The sequence below is a fragment of the Bubalus kerabau genome, chromosome 3 (genome assembly GCF_029407905.1).
Source record: "Bubalus kerabau isolate K-KA32 ecotype Philippines breed swamp buffalo chromosome 3, PCC_UOA_SB_1v2, whole genome shotgun sequence".
In the NCBI taxonomy this organism is placed as follows: domain Eukaryota; kingdom Metazoa; phylum Chordata; class Mammalia; order Artiodactyla; family Bovidae; genus Bubalus; species Bubalus kerabau.
This window is the reverse complement of record NC_073626.1, coordinates 174,947,626-174,975,531: the sequence shown is the minus strand read 5'-3', so window position 1 is coordinate 174,975,531 and position 27,906 is coordinate 174,947,626. Positions and strand designations below refer to the sequence as shown.

Sequence of the window (27,906 nt, the reverse complement as noted above, 5' to 3'; positions counted from 1 at the left end):
TGAAGGTTTTTCTGGTCTTGGGGTGTCTGGGGAGGTGACCTGTCACCTCTGATGAGCTCCATTGAAGGAGTTTGGTATGAGGGTCTCTGGAGTCAGACCTACTGAGTTTGAATTCCAGCTCTGCCATTTTATCCACCCATCCTGGCCTCGAGTTCCTCACTGTGAAGTGTGAGGAGTGATACTTTATAGAGGCAGAGGGAGCACTTGTAAAATGTTGAGCCCTGTGCTGTTGGCATGGTCAGTAAAGCAAGGGGGTGAGGATGTGCCTTGGGCTCTTAGTGGCCAGAACCAAACTCGGGGGCCCCTGGCTGAGTGTCCCTTCTTTGCCCTCTGCAGACGCATAGAAAGCTGGTCTGACCACCAGACACCTCGCTGGCACTGCTGACCCATCCCAGGAATACATTCTCAGGGACCTGAGCGGCTCCGAGGATGAGAGGATACGGCAGACACTTAACCTAATGGGGGGACGCCTGCAGCCTTAACCTCCACGGCCTTCGGTATTTATGCAAGCCTGTGTGGATCCTGTCCTCCAAGTCACCCAGCTCTCATGCCTTTTCCTGAATGGACTCACCTCTGGCAGCTGCTGCTTCAGTCTTGGCCTTAGCCTCATCTTGGAGGAGGTAGCTGGTGAGAGTGGATGTCTGCGCCCCCTGCTGGCCTCAAGGCCACAGAGATGGGGGACCACAGCACCTCACTTTTTCTTTTTGTTCATATCCAAATCATGCACATGCTGTAGTCCAGAATCAAAGCACTTTTGAAAAGTGGCTGCATGTCCATTCCCCCGGGCCCGTGAAGCCACATTCCAAGGGCCTGTTTACATGGCAGCAGCATCAGTCCCCAGCAGCCAGCCCTCGGCTGGGACTAACCTGTCCCCCTCTCCTCTGATCCAGTTTGCTCCTTTTCTTAGTTCTTGGAGGTAGGCAAGTCGTATTCCCACAGGCTTCTCCAGGCTGGAGGCAGGCTTGGGGCTGTGGCATTCCAAAGCACAAAAGGTGCAGCGGGGGTTAGTCCCCCTGTGCCTCAACTTACCACCAACCAGCTTCCTGCCTTCTAGTTCTGCCAGGTGCTTCATGCAGGGGACAGGAAGTGGGAGCCTGTCAAGGTCCAAATGGGTGGTGGAGAACACCAGAGGGGAGGTTCACAGGCTCACCCTGCCCTCCGAGAACAGAGCAGGGAGTCATGTCATGGGTCACTTGGCCCCATTTCACTTGATCAGGTTGGGGTGGGCGAGCATAACTCTTTAGAGGCAGGAGCCCACGGGCCATGGCAGAGTTGGGTCCCTTTCAGCTTGGCAGGAAGTACTGAGGACATGGATGAAAGGGTGGGGCTGGGGCTGGCAGGGAAGAGCTTCTTTGGGCAGTGGGCTGGGACCTGGCCCTGTGGATTTCATCCTGACCTTCCTTTGCTCTGTGCATGTCCTTTCTGCAGCTGCCTGTTAGTGCAGGTGGTTCCACTGGGGAGGGTGCTGACGCTGAGTGACAGGATGGGAAGCCAAGGGTGCATTCTATTCCAGACTTTTCCCTAGTCAAAGAGGGGGCACTTGATGCTCCTAGGGGCAGGCTGGGTGGTTCCCCCCCAGCCGTAGATGTCAGTCTCTGCTACTGATCTCTCCAGGAATCTTAGCGATTTTTCCATTTTCAACCAGTGCCACCTATGTTGGTAAGCTAGTTTCCTCCAAGGTTCCACGGGGGCGACCCTAGTGCTTCCTCCCGCTGCAGTGTGGCTGTCACCAGGGTCACCCCTTCTGTATTGATCTTCTTTCTTCAACAGTGACTCAGGCTTGAGCTGGACAAGGAACCTTTTTAGCTGCTTCTCCTCCACCCAGGAGACAGGTTGACCCTCTCCCAGAACAAGAGCTGGGAACACAGGGGATGTCGTTGGAGAGCCCAGGTTCCTCTGGCCTTCTCCACCATCTTCTCTTCAGCTATAAACCAGTGTTCTTCCGTGCCCGCTGGGTATGTGTTGTGCCTGCCCGGTAAGATGGGGAAGACAGTCAGTAAACCAGCTCTGCTCAGAGCTCTTGATCAATCTCCTGGGAATGAGGGACTAGGACCAGGCCAAAGCTTCCATGACATCAAGCCTAGGCAGCGGCCACAGAGCTGCTGGAGGTGAGAGGGAGCCCACCTTCTGTATCTTTGCCTCCCCTCTCTTTGTTACTCCTTATCTTCAGTTAGTCCTCTGAGCTTGTTTCCCCACCGGGTGGGACAGAGTTGAAAGGAGAAGGGAGGATCTCCCAAGAGGCAATCCTTTGTCCTCTGGGGTAAATGAACTTGACCTAGTGCACATGGAGACCAAAAGCCTCTGATTTTTAATTTCCATAAAAATGTTAGAGAGAGAAGTATATATATATATATATATATATATATATATATTTCTTTAAATTTTTGAGTCTTTGATATGTCTATACAATCTGTTCCCTCTGCCCTGAAGCCGGAGTGAGACACATGGAAAAACTCTGTGTGGATTTCATTCGAAGGTGTTAATTAAATGATTAAAACTTGGCTGTGGCTGCTGCTTCTTAATGGGGAGGGTCAGGGTGGTGGTCTGCACCCCACATTTAGAAAGGAAAATGTTCTGGACCCCAAAGTGAGCCTTTTCTGCTCAACACAGCTAAAGGGAAAGTCAAGGTATCTGCGGTCCAGCCCAGTCCACCCATGCCCTCATTACAGGTTCAAAAGTCCAAGACACATGCAGCCCTAGGCAGGGGCGGAGCCCAGAGGCTGCTATACACTGTGTTCTCTCCTCAGTTGGTCCAGCTCACAGACAGGTCCCATCCAGGCACCCTTGTTCAGGTATTTTATTTGAATTTATGACAGCGACATTTAGTGGTTCTGAGATGGCTTATGGAGAAGTACCCCACCCTCCCCGAAGAAAAAACCAGCCTGTGCCATCCAACAACACACAGCTGGTTCAGGGAGTGTGCCCACCTAGCATGATCAAAGGACATTCCAGGAGCCCTGGGGCAGGCCCTGCCCCCCAGCGCCAAGCCTCAGAGTTGGCATGCTGGGGGAAAGCTGCCAGCCATTTGGTAGACCACTAGGTTCTCTGTTTTCCCTTCCCTCCCCTTTTCAAATCCCACAGTTTCCTGTTGGGGAGAGGCTGTAATTAGCCCAGTTCAGGCACCAGATCCCAGCCAGAGACATGGCTGCCGTGGTAACTCTAGGAAAACTGGAAACCAATATTTTTCCAATTAGAAGGATTATGGCATAAACTTTTTCTGAGTTACGTTATATTGAAACCAGATTTGTCAGATCAGCTGCCAAGGGAAGAAGGTAGGGCTGGACTCCCTGTGCTGCCCTGCCCCCATCACTCCCCAGGTCAGCCTCTCCATGCAGACAGGGTGCTCCTGGATCCTAGGGAGGCTGAGCTGCCCCTCACCAAGTCTTGTGTCTTTTAAAAGAGTCCTGAACGTCCTGCTTTAGTGTCCTGGGAGATGGATAAGCAGGTGATGGACGGAGCAAATTAAGGAGAGAGCAGATGACTGAGGATGATGAGAGAAGGGAGGAAGCCGCCAGGCTGGCTAGCTGATGTTCCCCCCTTTCAGCGATTTACAGGAGACGGACCCCAGCTTGGTCATGAAGTTGGTTTGCTTCCACTGTGCAATGCACTCGTCAGAAATTTTAAAGTCAGCCTGGGCAAGAAAAATAACACAAAAAAGTGATTACAGTGATGGTGGCAGGAATGCAAGAAAACAGACTCGTGCACTACTCGAGTGTAAGGGGACCCAACTTCTCTAAGAGCAGTTTGTGAAAACTTCCATCTCCTATCATTCGCCCAAGGTAAGGTCACTTTAGGAATTTAGGTTAAGAAAACAATCATGAGTAAGTACAAACAACTGGTATAATACATCTACTGTAGCATTCCAAGTGAAAATCTGAGAACAACCTCAATGTCCAAATAAGGTTTTGGAAACGATCATTATGATACTATACTATATATATATGATTCTCACTCCTCAGTATTTAAGAAGATGGGTAAATTTTTGAGGCATAAAGTTAAAAAAAAATGAATAAATATATGGTATGACTCAAACTACCAATATAAACATTATCACTATACATAAAAGAAGTCCAGAAGGAAACCAATCACTAATGACATTTTTCAGAACCAGTAGGCAGCAGAATTATAGATGTTAGTTTTGTTCCCCCTACATTTTAGACATTTCTACAATGAAAATTTATAGCCAGAAAAAAATAAGTTGATTCAAAAAACCAGCCTGGGAAACTAGTAAAGGAGGGAGTGGACAAAGCCAGTTGTCACTTGCAGGAGCACGGAGAGGTAGAAACTACTCTAAAAGCCCTCCAGAAACACTTGTCAAGGAAACGAAGTATTAACTAGATAAAGCCACACATGCAGTGACTTAGCTGTATAAGGAGAGTGAATCTCTGCTGCTTTATGCAGTGATGTAACCCCAGCACCTAGAACAGTGCCAGACATACATGTTAGGGACTCAATAGGTGCTAAATGAATGAATGAATTCTGGGCAGGTGATGCGAGTCAGTGCTCTGAGAATCAGTGCTCTCACACCAGGCTGGGCAGGAAGGACTCCAGGAGGGCTCTGATCCTGGCTCTATCACTTCCGGTGACCCTGTGTGGCCATGCCAGATAAACTGGGGATCATCTCCCATCACAGACTGAAGGTCTACCGAGGAAACAGCTGCAGTCCCTCACACGCTGCCTCTAACAGCCTGTCAGCACGCAGTGCCTGTGAGGGCCCGTGGGCTCTCAGGCACCTCATTTGAGAGGCTGGGATGAAGGAAGAGAGGGGCTTACATGCAGGAAGGCCCAGGTGGGGAAAGTGCAGCGTGTTACCTGCAATTTCTCAAAGACTTTCTTCTTGGGCTTCAGCTCTTCGTCTGGTTGGCCCTTCTCATAGCCCTTCACAAACACTCGCTCACCAGGAGCAGAGCCTGCAGGAGGGTCTAGAGGCTCAACCTTGCGGTTTACCCCTTCTCTGGAAGGACACAGAGCACAGTGAGACAGTGAGGCCATGGATGGCCTCCAGCCACTGTGGAGGCCAAAGCACTGGGGCCTTTACCTCAGGGGCTCTAATAGGATTTAGGGTACCCTCAATGCCAGAGCCCCAGGAGCTCCTCACTGCTGGACCACATCTCTGGACATTACCAGCACTGGGTCAACCAGGGCTCAACTGAAATCCTATGTCAGGAAAGATTCCAAAATTTGGGCTTTTAAGGGATATGACGTAATAGCCAATGAACTGGGTTTGAATCCTGGCTTCACCCATTACTAGTAGAGAGACTTGAGCATGCACATAGCTCTGAATCTTCGATTTCCATTTTAATATAGTTAACTTCAGGTAAAGTGCTTCATCCACGGTTCCTGTACAGTAACTCCTCTTTCGGGGAGTGTTCTCAGGGCCTCCACCTGGCATGTGGAAGGGCAGCATGTGGGCCACCCCTCTCTTCCTGGCCTCCCAAGGCCCTCTAGCCCCCCAGTTCTCACTCACACAGAAGCACACAGGAGCATGCCTTGGGACTCGACTCCTCTCATCTTCTGGGGTTTCAGATTGCACAGCACCACCACCAGCCTGTCCTGCAATTCCTCCTTGGGCACAAACTGCACCAGGCCGCTCACCACAGTCCGTGGCTCAGCTTCCCCCACATCAATCTTCTCCACATACAGGCTGTCTGCATCTGGGTGCTGCCACAAGAGATGTCAAGTCTTGGCGAGTATCCCAGTGGAACAGATCATGGGGCCTGGCGAGTCCTCTGGCTCCAGAAAGGGGCATCCACTCCCTACAGGGGCCCCAAGAGGAACCCTCTAGAGCTAACTCTCCAGGTCTCAGATAGCAGACATAAGAAGGGGCCTCAAAGAGCCAGATTTGAGTAACATGAGGCTAATTATGTGTGTTAGAGGTGAAAGGAGTCTCTAACAGAGATTAAAATGGCCTGGAGTGGCTGGGTGACCATCCTTATGGCCAAATGTGCGCTGGAAATCAACCCCAATCCTGGGGGGGACTGGAAGATGGGGGACAGCTACCAGCTTCACCATCTGAAACAAGAGCATCAGCAGCTCTTTGAAGGTAGTTTTGGTGGTTGGTCTATATGGTGAAAAGCAAATATATACTGGGAGAAAAAAATAGCCAGACCACTGGTCCTAGGCCACTGGCTACAAAGCGTTCTGCCTCTGGCAAAGAGGAAGTCCTTCTTTCTCCCTTCACCATTTTCTGGGGTGGGGACAGGGAAAGACAAAGTAGCTGATCAATGATAAGGCCTGCAACTAGTCCAGACAAGCTGAGAGACACCAGGTGAGTCCATCAGGCTGGATGTGATAGATAAACAAGTTCCTTCCGACTAACATCCGCTCTGTACTGAGTTCCTGGCTGTGTTTGGTTGCATAAGGTCCAGAGATGGCCAGGGGAAAAGCCTGACGCCTGGAACTAGATGCTTAGGCGCTGACTTGCAGTATGACCTAAGGGATGTTGCTCTCCCTCCCAGGCCAGGTTTCCTCCAGATGGAAGCAGACAAACCTGACCCCTGTCTGCCTCTCCAGGACGTGGTGGAAAATGAGTACCTTGGCCACACTAATGACTTTCCCCACACGGATATCCAGCCGGGATGGGATGACCTCCTCTGGCTCCGAATTCTTGGCAGGGCCTTTGACAGCTGGCTCTGGGGATGAGAATACCCCAAGGCTCAGAGCTCTCCTCCTTCCCACGACAGGTCAGCTGCTGATGCCCTCAAATGAGGACACGAGCAGGACTTAGTGCAGAATCCCCAGAATCCACCCACTGAATTGAAACAGAGGCGGCCGCTGCTGAGAAGAGAAGTACCAGATTTTACCACTCTCCCCCTCAGGTATTAGGCTGGAGGGGAGAGGAGGGGTTGGTGTGGCTTTGCCGCCATTCCCATGTTCCGTATGTAAGTACTGAGCCTTTTCTGGGACGAAAGTGTTATCAATGTTAACAATGTTAACATTGTTATTAACCAATGTTAACATCTCAGCTTCCTGGCTACACGGCTGGTCGACTAAGAGCCAGTCAGGAAAACGTAGAAGGGAACTGGGCGAATCTCGAGATCAGCTTCCCTAAGGAGCTGTGCAGGCCCTGCCTGAGCAGCTACGTCAGCCTCAGGGTCTAATGCAGCCTCTCTCCCTAACTGAAGACATGGGTTTTGTCAAAGGACCAGGGCACGTGTCTCACAGCAGCACTGCCAGTAGGGTGTAACCGCTTCAGGTGGCTCAGCGGTGCACCCACGGCCAATGCAGGCGACATGGCTTTGATCCCTGAGTAGGGATGATCCCCTGGAGGAGGAAATGGCATCCCCCTCCAGGATTCTTGCCTGGGAAATCCCGTGGACAGAGGAGTCTGGTGGGGCTACAGTCCATGGTGTCGCAAAAGACTCGGTCATGACTTAGCGACTAAAACAACAGCAAAATTGCTTCATGGTACCGACCAAACCAAATTCAAGATGACTGGAGTTTTCCATTCTAGCAGTCAATGGGGCATGATATTCCTGCATTTCAGGCCCTCCCGGCTTCTTGGGCCTGAACTGAAGACAAACCCTTTGCTGAGGCACTGACAGGCTCTCTACATGTCTCTCATGCTCTCTCATGTCAGCAGCCCCCACAGACCCCCCTTCCCGGGCCCCTCCCCAGCTGGCCTTACTCTGCTTTGAGGGATCTGGGTAGGCAGCGCTGGACAGTTTCTTCAGAGCAGGGGTATTAAACTTCTCCCGGATGGGATCCAGCAACTTGTTCAGGGCAACTTCAACAGAATTCTTGAGGTCTCCAGGGTGGACAACCTGCAAGTGTGCAAGGCCGGGTGAGAAGGGGCACAGGACACCTGGATCTACTAAGAAAAATGTGCGGATGGAATGCACGGTGTTTTCCCAGCAGTCTTATTCGAACCTTAGAACAACCTTGTGAAGCTGGAAGAGCAGAGACGGGGACACAGGTTCAAAAGGTTATCTAGTTTGTCAGAGACCTAGGTCTTCTGACACTGAATTCCATACTAACTTGAGAGTTTGTAGAGGCTAAATGTTTCTAATTAGTCAAATTTCACTGTGCGTGCTAAGTCGCTCAGTTATGTCCGATTCTCTGCAACCCCACGGACTAGCCCGCCAGGCTCCTCTGTCCATGGGATTCTCTAGGTAAGAATACTGCAGTGGGTTTTCGTCCCCTTCTCCAGGGGATCTTCCTGAGCCAGGGATTGAACTCAAGTCTTTTGAGTCTCCTGCATTGGCAGGTGGGTTCTTTACCACAAGCGCCACCTGGGATGACTCAAATTCCTCCAATATGCTGAGTAGTGGCATAAAGCAGGTATTATTTATATGCAGGGAAACATTCACACAGGGAACCCAGGGGCTATAGACAGCCTGGGGGGTGGGGGGAGATGAGTGAGCGAGAAGGAAGAACAAAGACTCTGGAGATAAATCACCTGGGGTGAGAGTCCCAGCTAGCTGGGTGACCCCAAACCAGGCACTTAACTGCTCTGAGCTTTGGATTCTTCACTTTAAAAAGTAAATGAAAATAACAATACTTGTATCTTCCAGCGTCGGAATGAGGATTAAATCACTTAACGTGGGTGAAAATGATGTGTAGTGCTAGTACATGGGAGGAGTTTAGTAATTCCATTTTTTCTTCTCGAGTCCCATGACTAGAACCTTTACATCCTAAATCTGGCCCGAAAGGATCTTCTAAGGTATTCTGACAGATGCCCCTTAGGTATGAATACATGTAATAAAACACCTATGTTTTTGTTTCTGATGTTACTCCTTCATTTTCTCAGGAATGGTGTTTTTGTTGTTGTTGGCCACACCGTGTGGCATGTGGGATCTAGTTCCCTGACGAGGGGTTGAACCTGGTTCTAGAACCAAGTCCTAATCACTGGACCACCAGGGAAGTCCTTCCTTTTTAACAAAATTAAAGCTTTAGACCTGCACTGTCCAATATGGTGGCCACAAGCCACATGTAGATATTTAAATCTAAGTTAGAATTCAGTTCCGCTGTTGTACTGGTCACACGTGGCCAGTGGCAACTGTGTCAGTGCAGATAAGAACATGTCTACCGTCATAGGAAGTGCTGCTGGTTATGTTGTCAGGCTCTTTCTCAGAAACATTTCTTCTATTACTTCTTAGTGGAACAAAATGAAGGTGTTAGTCACTCAGGCGTGTCTGACTCTGCAACCCCGTGGACTGCAGCCTGCCAGGCTCCTCTGTCCATGGGGCTCTCCAGGCAAGAAGACTGCAATGTGTAGCCATTCCCTTCTCCAGGGGATCTTCCCAACCCAGGGATTGAACCTGGGTCTCCTGCTTTGTAGGCAGATTCTTTACCACCTGAGCCACCAGGGAAGCCTTCTTATCATTCCCACAAAGGCCTGCTCATGAGGTTGAAGAGTTGAGTGTGGGTTCTGTGGCCTGCCTCAGGCTGCAGACAGAGGGTTTCAGAGCAACAGCTGCCAAATATCCCAAAAATGGGCCTGAAGGAACCTCAGAACTCAGAGGTCACTAAGTCTTTTCTTCCACTGGATGCTCAAACTCTCATATGACATTGCCTGCAGTGGTCCTCTGGCCTCTGCCTGAACACCTCAGTGATGGGGAATGCAAGGTCAGGCAAGACAGCCCTGTCCATCACCACACAACTGGGGTCATTACAAAGTTCTTCAAGCTTAAGCAAGCCTCCCTGCAGTCTGCATCTGCAGTCCTGGTTCAGCCCTCTGTTGCCACAGGAAGAAACCTCACCCCTAACTCAGGAGAGTCCTTGGGTTTGAGGACAGGTAAACACATCCTTGCATCCCAGTTCAACATGCCTGGTTCTTCCAGCTTGTGCTTTATGACCTGGTTTGCAACCTGTTCCCTATCATGGCATCCTTCCTCTCCCCATCAATACACTCCAGATTGTCAAATGAACATTACAAAATTTATGTTTGTGAGGTTTATTTAACAAAAAACCTCACAAAAAGTCCAACACAACCAAAATGGCCCATGGCAACTGTTAGTGCAGATGAGCACATGTATCTTACCAAAGGTACTCAGAACATCAGAGAACTGAATGATCAACTCCCTGGTCTGGAGTCTACATTTCTGACGATGAGGCCAAGACCTCATGAACATTTCTGACAGCCCTGTCATACTGCCGATTCAGACCATGTTCAGAGCCAGTCAAGACCCCCATTTCATCCACCATATAGTCATTACTCCCTTCCTTTATCATCTGGCCCTGTCTTCCTCTCCCACAGTGGCCTCCTCACCTTGCAGACTCCAGTCAGACTCTAAACCACTTGTGAGTCCCTAGATACCACACTGCTTCCTCTTACCATGTCTCGCACAATGAATTCCCTCACGGGTTTCCTGAACCCCTAATGAGTGAGACAGTGTGTGAACGTTATCCCCTCCACAAAGCTTTCCCTGACAGCCAGTTAGTCACTTCCTCCCGTTCTATTTCTGGACCATGCATACATGGTACAGTAAGCAGTAAATGACATTTATTTACATGTCATCCTCTCCTATGGACTATGAGCTTCATGAAGATTTAATTCTCTTTGTAATGTCAGCCCCTAGCATGGTGCCAAACACATGGGCACCTAGTAGGTCTTCAAACTGTCGAAATGAACAGTATTCTTTCTCTGTTCTTTTATAGTCGTGTCTCTTTTCTGAACCTTGATTTGGTACCTGAAATGCTTCATCTTGTTGGGTTTGGTCCTTCATTCCAGGTTAAGTCCTTTGGAGAGTGATTAAGACACCAACATACTAGCTTTCTGCCATTTGCTAATCTACTCCACGAACCATCTGAATCCTCATCTGAGCCATTAACAAAATATACAGCCTCGGGATCATCCTGACAGAGCCCTATGGCAGAGAGAAACTTGGTGAGGCCACACGGAGGGGTTTGTCAGAATGAGCTCAGTGGGGATTATCCTCCCCTGGTATTACCTCATCAGCAAAGTCCTTTTCCAGGTCCAAGTAAGCTGTGTAGGTTTTATTTCCACCCCATTTTTCATCTCGAAGGATCACAAACTCTGTAAGAAAAACGATCCATGCCAACAAACTCACAGACAATGGCAAGTCAGTATCCCTGGCCCAAACGTGTATTTGTAGTTCCTGCCATATATTTTAAACTTAATTGTACAGTATTTTATTATTTTTTAAACTGGATGAGTGGGAGTGTTGTATACCCAGCTAGCATCCAAGCTCAGGGGAAACAATTGTGTCTTACATCTCTTTTGTATTTCTCTACTCCCCATGCCTGCCCCCTTCGTTTCTACTACTCATGCCCACCCTGACACCCCACTTAGAAGGTACTCTGGTAACAAACACACAGACATCTCAATGATCCCCACTTCAATCACACATTAACGTATGAGAAATCAGAGCAGAGAATCAGAGAAGCCAGTCTCTGGAGGAAGACTGTGACAAGCCACAGGGATGACCCGGCACTGGTTTTGCTATTTCAGCCTAAACTCTGAGAAGAAAACAGGGAGTATCTTACCAGACTTGAGGGGAAAGAGGACATGTCTGATGAAGGCCAGAACGCCGTTGTTCTCCACATTCCCTGGCTCACAGAAGGCCTTCTTCAGTTTTTTCTTTACATCCTCTTTCCGATCAAGCAGATCAATCTTGGACTCCTAGAAGCCAGGGAGGAGAGGAGGACCTCTTGTGGTTGAAAATGAGAATATGCTCAACTCATCTGTATTTTAATTTTTTGGACAAAGATTTAAATATTAAATGACTTTAATAAGAGCAGAATTAATTGGAGTCAAGGACCACTCACTATAATACATAAAAATATTTTAATTTTTCTCTGTTTTTCCCAGGCCTTGTTTGTAGCATACGGAATCATCGCAAATTTGTATCTGGAGAATAAATGTCCTTGGGACTATATCATAAGTACTTTCGAGTGGCTACCTAGTCTTCACTTGTAGATTTTATGTTGTATTATATTCCTAATTTTTAGTGACAATATAATTTGTTTAGCAGTTTCTAAACTGTCAGATTTGCTCTCATCTTTACAAACTATATACAATGCTACAACGAACCTCTTTGCAGAGGTCCTCTTGCCTTCTCTAGGATTACTTCCTTAAGCTACCAAACACTGCTGGGCCCCAAACTGTTTTCCGACAGGCATACACCACGTGAAACTGCCATCCGCCATGTGTGAGGAGACGTTTCCCGGCAATCACCAACCCCAGGTATTATTTAGAGCCTTTGTCCTTTATAGGGTCGTAGGCTTTGTTTCTTATTTTGGAGTGAGTGAGCTCATGCTCATTTGTGTCCAGTGGTTACCAAGCTCAATCAACATAGGACTGGATGTGAATCACCTGGGGTGCTTAAAATAACATAAACTACTGGGCCCCACCCAAAGCTAATAAATCAAAATTTCTTGGGGTTCACCCAGGCATCTGCATTTTTAAAAGTTCTCCATGTGGTTCTGATGCAGTCACGTTTTGGAACTGATGCTGGTGCTATTTCTAGGATGAAGACATGGTAAACACAACCAAATAGGATAATCCAGAAATCAGACTTGAAGAACTAGATGAATGTCCAAAAATGACTTCAATTTGAGTCAACTAGTAGGCTATGAAAGAAAATAAGATTCCTGGGTTGTTCCCCAGAGCCACTTTATCAACGCGCCCAACGCAGGGCGGGGCTGGATTTAATCCCTGGTCAGGGAACTGGATCCCACATGCTGCAACTGAGAGTTCGCAAGCTGTAACAAAGATCAAAGATCCCGTGTGCTGCAACTAAGACCTGGCACTGCCAAATAGATAAATAAATATTAAAAAAAAAAAAAAAAGAACCTCTAAGGACAGCGCCTTACTCCACACATACTCTCTCTCTTTTATAAAAGTTCCCTAGGTGATTCTAAAGATCAGCCATGTCTGTGAACCCAGAACCCAAACTTCCATATCTTTGGGTTCTACCAATCCTTCTATTCTGTGCCCTTAGTGATCAGAACAAAAGTGTACCTTCCCCAAGCAGAACTTTTAAATGTTAAGACACCATATTTATCAAAACCATCATATTAAATATCACCGTAAGAATCAAAGTGCTAACTGTTGTCAACAAGGACAGGCAACTCTTCCCAATATTCTGTAATAACTTATGTGGGAAAAAAATCTGAAAAAGAATGGATATATATATAAAACTAAATCACTTTGCTGTATACCTGAAACACAACACTGTGAATCAATTATACTCTAAAATAAATTAAAAACTAAATAAAAAATGTTACTTGGTGAAATGCAACTGTCGCCTTCTCATTAATAAGGCTGAACTCTGTCATAGTTGCATGGCTGAAGAAACTACTTTCTTATTAGTACTTCTTATTAGTAGCAGTAAAACTTAAAATTATAATTGGATCCCATGAGGACTGCTTCAATACTCAAGAACCACTGGAATTAACTGGATAACTTAAGATTTCTTATAGCTTAAATATTTGTGTGTTTTAGTTAGCCAGGTTACTTTTCTTTCTAGTCCTCAATTTCTTCATCTTTTGCTAAAGATTTCTCAATTCAAGTCAGACTCATAACCTACCTCTTCTGAAGAGCTCATTTTGCTGCCAGTTAATCCTGGAACCATAGGATTCATCAGATGGATTCGTTTTGAGTAACCAAGTGCAGGGAGGTACTAAGCAGTTAGAAAGAAACACACAAAAGCAGATGTTATTATAAATTCCTCCTCAGTGCTCCAATCTCATCTAACCTGGCCTGTCACTTAACAGTTTGATGTATGCCTTCCAATCTTTTTTTCTACTGAATATATAACTTTTCAATGGTGATCATAATATGAACAAAGCTTTTTTTCCCTACTGTCTATTAGTATTACATCATGAACCTATTGGACTTACTCTACCCACCATAAACAACTCTATTAGATAGCAACCAGTGTAGGGCTACAAATGGGGAGAGTAGGGAAGCAAGGTGAGCCCATACCCACCTTGGCTTTCTCCTTGAGGGCATTTTTGTTTTCAAACTGAGTGCTGAGAAAAAGAGACCAAGCAGAGAGCAGCAGTCTTGACTAAGCAGAGGAGACAGAGGATGTAAGGAGGCTAAGGATTTGGAAAGGGTTCCAGAGTGAAGGGAGAAGGCAAATGGCACCCCACTCCAGTACTCTTGCCTGGAAAATCCCATGGATGGAGGAGCCTGGTAGGCTGCAGTCCATGGGGTTGCTAAGAGTTGGACATGACTGAGCAACTTCATTTTCACTTTTCACTTTCATGCATTGGAGAAGGAAATGGCAACCCACTCCAGTGTTCTTGCCTGGAGAATCCCAGGGATGGAGGAGCCTGGTGGGCTGCCATCTATGGGGTCGCACAGAGTCGGACACGACTGAAGCAACTTAGCAGCAGCAGCCAGAGTGACGAGGCCCTCCAAAAGTCCCAAAGTGCTCCAATGCTTTCTTTTTAAAAATTTATTTATTTATTTATTTTTGACTGTAGTGGGTCTTTGTTGCTGCATGCAGGCCTTCTCTAGTTGCAACAAGTGGGGGCTCCTTTTTGTTGCGATGCAAGGGGTGGCTTCTCTTGCTGTGGAGCACAAGCTTTAGGTACATGGGCTTCGGTAGCTGCAGTGCATGGGCTCGGGGGTCGTGGCACACAGACTCAGTTGCTCCATGGCACGTGGAACCTTCCCGGACCAGGGATCAAACCAGTGTCCCTTGCGTTGCAAGACAGATTCTTAACCACCGGACCACCAGGGAAGCCCCTCCATTGCTTTCTTAATTGAATCACAACTGTGCCAGAATTCAGAGAGACATAGGGAAGCCCAGCAGAGAACAGGCTCTGGGAGGTTGGAGACTTGAGCAAATTTTAGGGGCTGTACAGTGCTGGGGAGGCAGAAGTTGAAGTTTAGGTTCAATCAAACCACAGAGGGCTTTGTGAACACCCTGAGGTTTCATTTTAGTTTGAGACCGCAGAAAGACCACATCCTAAGGTAAGGTTTACCTCATAGGAGTAAGAGCAAACTGAAATAGACATATTCTACAAAGCCTAAAATCCACCCTTGACAGGATCAAAGTGATGAGTCAGTAATTTAATAGCCTACAGAAAACACAGCACTGAGAGCAACCATAGCATATTTATGGTGTCCCTGATACAATAAAAAATTATAAGAAATGGGAAGCAGAAAAAAAGTGACTGACAGACAAGAGGAAAGAGTCAATAAAACCAGACACAGAAACAATCCAGATACTAGAACAAGCAGATCAGGATGTCAGAATAACTATAATTGGTGTGTTAAAAGAAATAAAGGAAAAGATGAATGAAATGGATAAAAGATGGAGAAATATAAGAGAGAACTATTTAAAAAAAACACCAAACAAATGGAAGTTCTAAAATGGCACAGTACAATACTGGATGGATTCAACAAAAGACAGGATTAATGAACATGAAGAAAAGTCAACAGATAATATCCAACTAAAACACAGAGGAACAAAAAAGGGGATACAAGTTCAGAGTTAGATCTCTGGATGGAAAACCAATGTCCTGCATGCCCCAGGGCATAACTACTGAGCCCACCTGCCACAACAAAGACCCACATGTTTAAACTAAGACCCAGTGTGCGTGTGTGCGTGCTTAGTCACTTCAGTCATGTTCAACTCTTTGCAACCCTGTGGACTATAGCCTGCCAGGCTCCTCCCTCAGTCCATGGGATTCTCCAGGCAGGAGTACTGAAGTGGGCTGCCATGCACTCCTCCAGGGAAACTTCCTGACCCAGGGATTGAACCTGCGTCTTCTGCATTACAGGCAGATTCTTTACTGCTGAACTACCAGGGAAGCCCATAAGACCCAATACAGCCAAATAAATAAATATTCTTTAAAAACCTACCAAACAAACAAAATAAGACAGTTAAAAACAAAACAAAAAAAAAAAACATGTTCTCAGATAAAAAGAAAGCTGTAAGAACTCCTTACTGAGACCTGCACTGCAGACACAAAATACAAAGGAGTCTTCAGGCTGAAGGAAACTGATCTCGGATGGAAGCACAAAACCGAAAGAAGGAATCAACAGTATCAGAAAGGGTGGTTGTTGTTGTTTAGTCGCTAAGTCATATCTGACTTTCAAGATCCCAAGGACTGTAGCCCATCATGCTCCTCTGTTCATGGGACTTCCCAGGCAAGAATACTGAAGAGGGTTGCCATTTCCTTCTCCAAGGGATCTTCCTGACCCAGGGATTGAACCAGTGTCTCCTGCATTAGCAGGTGGGTTCTTTACCTGGCTAAGCCACTAGGGAAGCCCATCAGGAAGGGTAAGTGGTGGTAAATATACATGAAAACTAACTGTTTAGAAAACCATTATAAACAGGTCTTTGGGATTTAAAATATACATAAAACTAAAATATATGACAATAGCACAAAGGGCAGCAGGGCATTAAATAAGGTAAAACTGTTGGGAAGTTCCAACTGTTCCCAACTGCATTGTTGGGAAGTGGTAAAAACACCTAACTATAATGAATTACAAGGACATGTAATCTCTAGGACAGGGCTGGGCAAAACTTTACTGTAAAAGGTCAGATAGTAAATATTTTAGGGTTGCTGGGTGATATATAGTCTCTATTGCTTATCTTTTTTCATTTTTTTTTTACAACCCTTAAAAAAAATACAAAAACCATTCTTAGAGCTTCTAAGTCATACAAAAACAGGCCATCAGCTGTATCCCTGTTAGAATAATAAAAGGTTTGATTCAAAAGTAAGCCAACTATACTTCATAAAATATATATTAAGAAAAAAAATAAAGTTGAGAAGAAAAAAATATTCTTAGAGAAAATATATTTGAAAATATATATATACACACACATATATCTATTTTTTACATGGCTGACTTCTAACAATATGCTAATTTATTTTGTATGTGTGTATATATATATGCATGCTATGCTGTGCTAAGTCGCTTCAGTCGTGTCCAACTCTGTGACTCCATGGCCTGTAGCCTGCCAGACTCATCTGTCCATGGGATTCTCCAGGCAAGAATATTGGAGTGGGCTGCCATGCCCTCCTCCAGGGGACCTTCTATACATATATATAGAATTTCTTTACATGGATAAGACTTCTTGCTGTTTCTATGCTAAGTGCCTTGCATACTTCTTACATGTACTAGTTGCTATAACAGTGCTTTGTTTTGTATTTTGCTACAATTAAAACCCTTTTTTCTTCTTTAAAAAAAAAATTAACAGATAAAATGGAATAGAAAATACTTCAATAATAGTAAAAGCCTTACATTGTAAACATTTCCCCACTTATTAAATATATCCAAAAACCATTAAAAAATGGTATATAGGGACTTCCTTGATGGTCCAGCGGCTGAGACAGTGCACTTCCAATTCAGGAGACCCAGGTTCAATCCCTAGTCAGGGAACTAGACCCTACATGCTGTACTAAGACCCAGTGCAGTCAAATAAATAAATAAATAAAATATTTTTTAAAATGTTATATCCCACTGGAGGGTTTATCTTAACGTATTCAACTAATCCCTTGCCACTGAATACTAATTTATTTCTAAGTTGTGCTGTAAATTGTGGTGTGTGTGCTCAGTCGTGTCTGACTCTTTCCAACCTCATGGACTGTACCCCACCAAGCTCCTCTGTCCATGGAATTGTCCAGGCAAGAATACTAGAGTGGGCTTTAAATTGATAACATGATAAATACTTCCATACAGAACTCAAGCTGCACTATTATTTTTTTAATTACAAAATTTTTTACTTTAAAAAATTTTAGGATTCTGGCCACTCAGCATGGCTTGCACGATCTCAGTTCCCCAACCAGGGATTAAACCTGGGCCCCAGCAGTGGAAGTGCCAAATCCTAACCACCAGGGAACTCCCAAGCTACACATTCCCCCCTCTCTCCACTCCAACCAAGTTGCACTTTAAAAATTATTTCCTGAGGACCCATTTGTGTAATTATTATTAGGACAAAGTGTAGAAACACTTTAGAGGCATCAAATCACCCATCAGGAATTTACATTTTCACTGGCAGTATTTTCTCTACTCCCTTGCCAACATGAGGTTTTGAGAAGCTTTCAAAAATACCAACCACTTCTCAAAAGCCCTTTTCAACTTATTCAAGTTATTTCCCAGAAAAGAACTATTAGGGGTTTGTGCTGATTTCCTCTTCTAAACCCTGTTAAACCTCATTTCAGAGACAAGTGGTTTATGTAAGATTCAGAGAAATATGGACCAAATGCTCTGGAAAGAACAATAGTTCTATCTGGTGGTGCCTTTCCCTGGAAACTGAGCTATTAGGCAAGAAGAAAAACAAAGCAAGGGACGGGGGAAGAATAAAAGAAGAAGAAGAAAATCCAACAGGTCTGAGGGCAGCTTTTTGGTGGCAGCAAGAGTACAGGCTTTTTAGTTAGACAGACCTGAATGCTAGTTCCTGCTCAGTCACTAACTGTGTGATACTGGACATCTTTTTTATTTTCTACACTCAGTTTTCTTATCTGCAAAATAAGGAGAATAATACCTACCATACCATATGATTGCTGGGACTGGCACATTCAAGAAACTCTAATGTGGACTTCTCTGGTGTTCCAGTGGTTAAGAATTTGCCTTCCAATGCGGCAGATGTGCGTTTGATCCCTAATTGGGGAACCAAGATCCCACATGCTGCAGGGCAAATAAGCCTGTGAGATGCAACCACTGAGCCCATGGGCCACAACTGGAGAGCCACGTGCTCTGGAGCTTGCACACTGCAACGAAGATCCCACAAGCTACAACTAAGACCTGACCCAGATAAAACATAAAACAAAATAAAGAGAAACAAAGAAAGAAACTCTAACGTATACCTCTGCAACTCAAAAGAAAAAAGACAAGAAAGAGGACACTAACCTTCTCCGCAAAGGTGAAAATCTTTCTCTGATCAACACCTCCAAACTGGGCATCCACTTTCAAATATTCTTCATCCAAGGCCTGTGGAAAGAAATATACGAGCATAAACTCCTACTGTTATTTCTTCGACATGGGTCTAAGAAATCAGAAACTTTTGAAAACCATTAGAATTTTCAAAAAGTAAACCAGGAAGCAAATAAGCAGCACTCAGTCTTCCTGCTGGCTTCAAGAGCTGGACACACATTTGCTGAGTGCCTGCTGTGAACTCCACTCCATGTGGATACTATAGGGTTAAAAAATAAGAAGAAGAGTCTCTGCTCTCAGGAAGCTCATGATCCTGTAGGGAAGGGAAGGAAAGGAAAAAGACAAAACTATACTCACATTAAAGGCACCCAATTAATGAGGCAGCCTGGGACAAGTGTCAAATAACTGGCATTAAGAAGCAAGTGCTGTGAGAGCTCAGAAAAAAGGGGCAAGACTGAATTAGTAAATAAACAGTTACTATCACTTATTACATGCCAGGCCTAGTGCCAACCCTGTGGACATGAGTCAGACCCAGACCCATACTCTGCCTTCATGAAGTCAATTAACTAGCTGGGGAGAATGCTGGGAGCCACCACGGGAGATCCCACCCATGACAAAGGTCATGTGGAGAAGATCTGACAGGCAAAGGCGGATCAGGACTCAAGGGATTCCCTGGACCCGCTAGAGCATCTACCCTGAAACCAAAATCTGTCTGTCTACTGTTTACTAAGTAATTATGCCTTTCAACCACTCTTCTGATATTAGCAGGGGGCTATCCCCGACCACCTTTCTCTGGAGAAAATCAACTTAGGGCTCTAAGTTGATAAGTCTCCTGGACATGAAAGGAATATTTCTATTCTAACCCCTCTGTTGGCATTCTAGCTTGCTTGACAGGTTTTGCCTTACTTTTACAACTAACGCACATGATCGTTCACAACTTCCCAACCATGAAAGGCACGGGAAGGCTAAACATTCTAAAAGTCCTAATGGGCATAGCGTCCTTTAAGGGGTGAAAAATTATTAGAATAATACTAGTAAAGGGCTTCATTATTGGGCCAATACTTGCTGCCAAGTTCCCATATCCCTTATCTATTGTGTACCTGAGAGTGCATTAGTTAATGTAGTTGTAATGTAAGAGAAACAAGTAGTAGCCTTGGTATTAACCACATCAGACCTTTGAGCTAATAAGTTCTTTCTTTGTTGTGACTCACTGCACCTTTGCTCCGTGAGAATGTAACTCTGTTTAGTACTTTCTGAGGCTGACAAAGATTAGAAATATAAAGAAAAAACACTTCAAGGGAAAACAAGTTTTCTGATTGATCAACCTTTATCAAAAAAGGGTCATAAAATGTCAACAGGCCTCCAGGCCAGAAGATAATGTACATAGCATAAGACCCTTGTTTATGGAAAGGCATACAGAAAAAAACCCTGGTTTCGATAAGGGCAAAACTGCTGGAGTATTTGGGCTGTCTCTGCCTGACCTTGCATCTTTCATTTCCATCTATGTATAAGTTAGGGTATAAAAGCTCCTTTTGAAAATAAAGTTACGGGCCTCGCTCACCGAAGCTTGGCCTCCCTGTGTCATTCATTCACTGACGCCGTCCATCCTGAGGGTACCCTTGGATCCTGCTGGGGCTGGACCCCGGCAGGAGAAAGACACATAAACAGGTCATTTCAATACAGCATGACAAGGGCTAACTTACATGTTCATTTAAGGAACATGCTAACACAAAGAAATGATTATCTCTATCTGTTCAGCCTGGTGGTGGTGAAGGCTTCCTAGAATCAGACTGTGGGCTGAGATTGGTTCTGATGAACATATAGATGTTTTTCACCAAGGAGAGGAAACAGAATGTGAGAAGGCACAGAGGTGTGAAATATTTAAGGAAACTATGACTGAGTCAGTCTGAAAAAGCATAAACTCCAAGGGATGTGGGAAGTGGTGAGTGATGAGGTTAGAAAAGTTGGTCAGGACACTGAACGTCATGTGAGGCTACCAAGCATCATCCTGGCCACTGAATGATTTTTAAGGAGGGAAGAACCACAATTCATGTACTGCAGAAAATCACACCAGTGAGACGGCAGAGTGCAGAGTTGTGGCCTGAGGGCTAGAGACAAAGACAACAGCTAGAAAGCTGCTCTGAGTGTCCAGGTAAGAAATAACAACGAACGAAGTTGGTGAGGGGGCTTCCCTTGTGGGGAAGAATATTGAATATAGTTCCCTGGGCTATAGAGTAGGACCTTGTTTATTTTATATACAGTAGTTTGTATGACTTGATATCAAACATTAGAGAAATATACAAGGGAAGAGAAAAGTATCGACATTTTCATCCCATCTTCCTGAGCTAATAACCAGTATCAATAGCTTGGTTTGAATTTTTTCATGCTTTCTCCACGCTCATACAAAAATGCACACACATGAAATATGATGTGTTTGTTTTGCTTAATGGAAAATAGGATCATGCCTAAAATTTATTTTCACTCATCACTCTAAAATTAATGTTCTTCAATTAAGGGATCATGGTTACTGTAAGAAGCTATGTGAGATGAGAAGCATTTTAAAGGACAGAGAGGTAGGGGAAGAAGTCAAAGAGTGGTCCAGAAGTCTGGGGGAGGGGCCGTCGGGGGAAGGAAGGCCTCTGGCAAGGTGAAGGAACAGCCAGGACATTGGTCTAACTGGGGCTGAGAGAGAGGTTTGTGACTAGTAGTTAGAATCAGAACAGAAAAGGTCATAGGTGACTCCATCCCTCCCACATACCTGCAACCCCGGGTACAGCAGGCCACTCAGCAGAGGGTGCTCCACCTGCTTTACCACCTCAGCTCCAGCTTTTTTGGCATCGTGCTGTGTGACCACAGAAGAGAGGCGGTAGACATCCAGTGTGTACTCTCTGAGAGGAGACAAGAGGAGACAGCTCTAAGATGGGGCCCAGGTCTCAATGCAACCCTAAAAGTGTGTTGTTAATTCACTCTCCTGATCTTAAGACATTCAGAAAGGATCAGTTCAGTTCAGTCGCTCAGCTGTGACTCTTTGCGACCCTGTGGACTGCAGCATGCCAGGCTTCCCTGTCCTTCAACAACTCCCGGAGCTTGCTCAAACTCAAGTCCATTGAGTCGGTGATGCCATCCGACCATCTCTGTCTGCTAGTTTCTAAATGTAAACAGTCCATCCTCTCCTGAAAATACGACTTAATTTTTATATTTTTCCTTTTTAAAAATGGATTTAAATTAATCTTTAATCTTTCTCTTTGCTTAACTCCTAAAATAGGGCTTCTCCGCCAGTCCCCTCTATTCTCTTCTTCTGGATGCCTATTAAATAAACACCAGAATTTCTCAGTCTATCGTCATGTCTTTTTTTTTTTTAACTTAAATACATGTAAGGAATAATGAACAATGTTATGACTAGACTGCCCATCACTCAGTTTAAGAAAAGGGACCTAGGGAATTCCTTGGTGGCCCAGTGGTTAAGACTCCACACTTCCACTGCAGAGGGTTTGGGTTTGATCCCTGGTTGAGGAACTTAAATCCCGCATGTATAGTCAAAAAAAAAAAAAAAAAAAAAAAAAGACTTAATTACTTCTAAGGCTCCTGTGCATTCCTCCACAATCCTACTTCTTCCTTTTCCAGAGTAACCATTAGCCTGAACTTTTGTATTTCTGTCCTGTTTTATAGTATGTTTATATCTCTAAACAATGTGCTATAAATATTCTTATATATGTATCTTGGTACATATGTGCAAGTTCCCTTATATATGCTTAGGAGTAGAATTTCTGTGTGATAAGTGATCTGCATCTTGAACTTCAGTTCAAGATAATGTCAAACTAGTTTCCAAAGTGGCTTTTAATCAATTTTATTACTTAATATTCTCATTATTTAAAGTTTTGCCATTAAAATATTATTCATTTATATTAAAAAATTACTTATTTCTGGCTGCACTGGGTCTTCGTTGCTGCTTGTGGGCTTTCTCTAGTGGAGCGCGGGCTGCTCACTGCAGTGGCTTTTCTTGTTGCAGCTTGAGGGCTCTAGGGTGCTTGGGTTTCAGTACTCGTGGCTCAAGGGCCCTAGAGCGTGCAGGCTCAGTAGTTATGGTGCATAGGCTTAGATACCCCGAGCCATGTGGAATCTTCTCGGACGAGGGATCAAGCTCACGTCCCTTGCATTGGCAGCTAGACACGTAACCACTGGAGTACAAGGGAAGCCCAATTTTTGACAACTGGTTTTGCAGTTTTTGACATATAATACTCCTTTGCCACTTATATTGTTATAAATATCTTCTCTTAGTGGGTGGCTTGTCTTTTTATCTTACTTCTGATGTAGTGAAGGTTTCGATTGTAGTAAAGGTGAATCCATTAATCTTTTCCTGTGATTTGTATTTTGGTATGTCTTGTTTAATTCTCCCTAACCCACAATCATAGGACAGTCTTATTATATATTGTCTTTTAAACGTTTTATAGTTTGGCCTTAACAGTTAAATCCTTAATCCACTTGGAATGAAGGTATCATTTTTCCCCCCAATATGGATAGCTAAATATCTCTGCATCATTTTTTTCTTAAAAAGTTTATTCTTGCTCTGCTGACCTGTACTGCCAGCTCTGTCACATATCAAGTTTCGATATTTGTAAGGATCTATTTCTCAACTCTGCTTCAGTTGTTTATGTTTATTCTGTTCCAGTTGTTTATCCTATCTCCATGCTATATAAATGACAAAGGACCTGGCATCTAGAAAACTTTATTAAAAAAAGTGAAAAAAAAATGGGCCAAGACACTTGCATAGACACTTGATTGACAGAAAAGGAAATACAAATGGCAAGCAAAAACTTGAAAATAATTCTTTTCAATAAATATTTTCAGGTATTTTGCCTTTACACTTGAATGGTGGTTTGTGTAGGTACAGATTTTTAGGTTGGAAATTCCTTTCCCTCAGAATTTTAATGGCTCTGTTTCATCCCCTTTTAGTTTTCAGTGTCCCTTTGGAGAAGTGCAGAACCATTATGATTGCTATTATTTTGTATGTGACTTTTGTCCCTTTGGAAATTTGCATATACTTTTTTGTTCCCAGTGCTTTAAAATTTCAAAATAATGCACTTCAGTGTAGGTTTATTTTCATTCATTGTATTAGGCACTCAATGAGCCCTTTCAGTCTGGAAATTCATGTCCTTTAATTGTCCTTACATCGTTTCATCGATGACTTCCTTCCCTCTGAGTCTGTTTTTCATTTTTCTGGAACACTTACTACTCAAATATTGTGCCTCTTGGCCTAGTACTCTAGTTTTACCTTTTCCTTTTTTCCCACTGTGGTCTGTGAGGCCACGAAAACTACAATTCAAGTACATACAATTCAAGGAGTTTCCTCAAGGCACATGTAGTCTTCAGTGTTCCTCTTATCATCTTTTATAGATTTTAAGACATATTTATTTAAACATTTAGCATCTCTGAAACCTAGATGACTATTAAAAATTTAGGTACATTAGATTAATCAGCAGCATTTAAAAAAACATCTTAGATTAACTGAAATACAAACCTCTTTGTGCTCCCACCTTCACTTGGTTACCGGCCACTGAGTATTCTTGACCAATTTGTCAATCGATTTATTTGAACACTTGTGTTCGTTGCTCAGCCGTGTCTGACTCTTTGTAACCCCATGGACTGACTGAATTCCGGAGTTGGGGCTTCCCAGGTGGGGCTAGTGGTAAAGAACCTGCCTGCTAAAGCAGGAGACCTGGGTTCGATCCCTGGGTTGGGAAGATCCCCTGGAGAAGGAAATGGCAACCCGCTCCAGTACTCTTGCCTGGAGAATCCCATGGATGGAGGAGCCTGGCAGGTTACAGTCCATGGGGCTGCAAACAGTCGAACATGACTGAAGTAACTTTGCACACACACATGCATGCATGCCTATTGTTACCAGATTAAACTGTGATTTAAAAAAAAGGATACTGGGTAGCCATTCCCTTTTCCAGGGGATCTTCCCAACCCAGGGATTGAATCCGGGTCTCCTGCCTTGCAGGCAAATTCTTTACTGTCTGAGCCACTAGGGAAGCCCATATTTGAGCATTTAGAAGGCTTAAAAAATATCTTATCCAGCATTTAAAAAAACACTTTTCAGCCGGAAGGTTGATCAGAGTACCTAGTCTGTCAGATTGCTGGAAACAGAAGTTCTTATCCATAACTTAATCATGCTTAAAGCTTTTTTGTCCATCTCTGAGCTGCATTCTAGGTGAATTTTCTAGTACAGGCAGACCTCATTTTACTGCACTTCACTTTATTGTGCCTCAGATACTGTATCTGTTAAAAGTTGAAGGGTTTCTTCTGTGGCAACTTTTCTGCGCATGAAGCAAGTCTATTGGTGCCATTTTTCCAACAGTGTTTGTTCCTTTCATGTCTGTGTCACATTTTGGTTAACTCTTGCAATATTTCAAACTTCTTCACTATTGTCATACGTGATCTTTCATGTTACAAGCATACCTTGGGGATACTGTGGGTTCAGCTCCAGATGACCACAAGGAAATGAATATTGCAATAAAGTAAGTCATATAAAGTTTTGGTTCCCTAGTGCATATTTAAGTTATATTTATACTATGCTGCATTCTATTAAGTGTGCAATAGCATTATGCCTAAAAACTGTACATACCTGAAAAATAAAATGTATATGCCTTAGTAAATACATGCTAAAAAATGCTATCCATCATCTGAGCCTTCATCAAACTATAATTTTTTTGCAATAGTAACATCAATAGGGGTTTTGTTAACTTCAGACTTCATGAGGTTTAAGAGAAAAGGAGCCATAACATTAAAGTGCAAGGTGAAGAAGCAGGTGCTGATACAGAAGCTGCAGCAAGTCATCTAGAAGATCTAGATAAGAAAATTATCGAAGGTGGCTCCATCAAACAACAGGTTTTCAGTGTAGACAAAACACCTTATATTGGAGGAAGATGCCATCTAGGACTTCCATAGCTAGAGAAAAGTCAGTGCCAGACTACAAAGCTTCAAGGACAGGGCGACTGTCTTGTTAGGGGGAATACAGCTAACAACTTTACGTTGAAGCTAATGCTCATTCATCATTTCAAAAATCCAAGGCCCTTAAGAATTATGTTAAATCTATTTTGCCTGACCTCTATAAATGGAACAAAACCTGAAAGCACATCTGTTTACAACATGGTTTACTGAATATTTTAAGCCCATACCATCCTTATGGCAGAAAGCGAAGAAGAACTAAAGAGCTTCTTGATGAAGGTGAAAGAGGAGAGTGAAAAAGCTGGCTTAAAACTCAACATTCAAAAAACCAAGATCATGGCATCCGGTCCCACCATTTCATGGCAAATGGGGAAACAATGACGGACTTTATTCTCTTGGGCTCCAAATGCAGATGGTGACTGCAGCCATGAAATTAAAAGACGCTTGCTCCTTGGAAGAAAAGCTATGGCAAACCTAGGCAGCATATTAAAAAGCACAGACATTATTTTGTAGATAAAGGTCTGCATGATCAAAGCCATGGTTTTTCCAATAGTCATGTATGGATGTGAGAGTTGGACCATAAAGAAGGCTGAGCTCTGAAGAATTGAGCCTTTTGAACTGTGGTGTTGGAGAAGACTCTTGAGAGTCCCTTGGACTGCAAGGAGATCGAACCAGTCAAGCCTAAAGGAAATCAGTCCTGAATACTCACTGGAAGGACTGATGCTGAAGCTGAAGCTCCATTCTTTGGCCACCTGATGTGAAGAACTGACTCACTGGAAAAGACCCTGACACTAGGAGAGACTGAGGCAGGAGAAGGGGACGACAGAAGACGAGATGGTTGGATGGTAGGATGGTGTCACCAATTCAATGGACATGAGTTTGAGCGAGCTCTGGGAGATGGTGAAGGACAGGGAAGCCTGGCATGCTGCAGTCCGTGGGGTCACAAAGAGTGGGACACAACTGAGCAACTGAACAACAAAAACTCAGAAAAAGATTCTTTTCAAAACATTACTGCTCATTGACAATGCATCTGGTCATCCAAGAGCTCTGATGGAGGTGTACAATGAGATCGGCATTATTTTCATGCCTGCTAACACAATATCCATTCTGCAGCCTGTGGCTCAAACAGTAATTTCAACATTAAAGTCTCATAATTTTAGAAATGCAACAAAATTTGTCATTCGTGGGAAGTGGGCAAAATATCAACATTACAAGGATTTGGAAGAAATTGCTTCCAATTTTCACAGGTGGAAGTAAAGGGTTCAAAACTTCAGTGAAGGAAGTAACTGTAGATATAATGGAAAGAGCAAGAGAACTAGAATTAGAAGTGGAACCCAAACTGCTGCAATCTCATGATAAAACTTAAATGGATGAGAAGTTGCTTCTTATGGATGAGCAGAGAAAGTGGATTCTTGAGATAGAAACTACTCCTGGTGGAGATGCAATGGAGACTGTTGAAAAGACAACCAAAGATTTAGAATATTGTATCAACTTAGTTGATGAAGCAGTGGCAGGGTTTGAGAGGACTAATTGCGACTTTGAAAGAAGTTCTGCTGTGGGTAAAATGCTACCACAAGGCATCACAAATTACAGAGAAATTGTTTGTGAAAGAGTTAATTGATGTGACAAACTCCATTGTTGTCTTAAGAAACTGCCCACAGGCATCCCAACCTTTGGCAACCACCACCCTGATCGGTTGCCAGCCATCAACACTGAGGAGAGACCCTCCACCAGCTAAAAAATTATGACTCACCAAGGTCTCAGATGACGGTTAGCATTTTTTAACAACACAGTATTTTTAAATTAAGGCACACACACTGCTTTTTTAGACATAATGCTATTGCACACTTAACAGACTATAGTACTGCATAAACATAACTTTTATTTATTTATTATTTTTGTCCACACGCAGTTGCAGCATGCAGAACTTCCCTGACCAGGGATTGAACCCATGCCCCCTGTAGTGGAAGCAGGGAGTATTAACCACTGGACCACCAGGGAAGTCCAACACATATTTTCACATATTTTTATATGCACTAGGAAATCAAAATATTCATGCGACTCACTTTATTGTGACATTCCCTTTACTGAGGTGGTCTAGAACCAAACCTGCAATATCTCTGAGGTATACGCTTTATTTAAAACTCTACATG

At 44.1% G+C, this 27,906-nt stretch overlaps 3 protein-coding genes across 7 annotated transcripts in view; 1 reads left to right on the top strand and 2 right to left on the bottom strand.

Annotated features, from left to right (window-relative positions):
* The window catches only part of NHSL3 (NHS like 3), a 28,217-nt gene extending 25,717 nt beyond the window's left edge, over nt 1-2,500 (top strand). For all 5 annotated transcript variants that reach the window (XM_055573776.1, XM_055573775.1, XM_055573778.1 and 2 more), the window contains exon 7: nt 337-2,500. In XM_055573776.1, the coding sequence (XP_055429751.1) occupies nt 337-344 (8 nt within the window). In that variant the 3' untranslated portion in view covers nt 345-2,500. The remainder of the gene's footprint in view (nt 1-336) is intronic.
* Nucleotides 1-27,906, bottom strand: part of ZBTB8OS (zinc finger and BTB domain containing 8 opposite strand) — a 305,810-nt gene that overhangs the window by 115,288 nt on the left and 162,616 nt on the right. The gene's annotated exons all lie outside the window — the stretch shown is intronic.
* YARS1 (tyrosyl-tRNA synthetase 1) overlaps nt 2,782-27,906 on the bottom strand; it is a 31,262-nt gene continuing 6,137 nt past the window's right edge. The window contains exons 4-13 of the mRNA XM_055573784.1: nt 21,564-21,693; nt 18,782-18,862; nt 13,494-13,586; nt 11,449-11,584; nt 10,893-10,978; nt 7,628-7,763; nt 6,535-6,632; nt 5,468-5,661; nt 4,813-4,954; nt 2,782-3,631 (exon numbers count right to left, since the gene is read on the bottom strand). Of these exons, the coding sequence (XP_055429759.1) occupies nt 3,521-3,631; nt 4,813-4,954; nt 5,468-5,661; nt 6,535-6,632; nt 7,628-7,763; nt 10,893-10,978; nt 11,449-11,584; nt 13,494-13,586; nt 18,782-18,862; nt 21,564-21,693 (1,207 nt within the window). The 3' untranslated portion in view covers nt 2,782-3,520. The remainder of the gene's footprint in view (nt 3,632-4,812; nt 4,955-5,467; nt 5,662-6,534; nt 6,633-7,627; nt 7,764-10,892; nt 10,979-11,448; nt 11,585-13,493; nt 13,587-18,781; nt 18,863-21,563; nt 21,694-27,906) is intronic.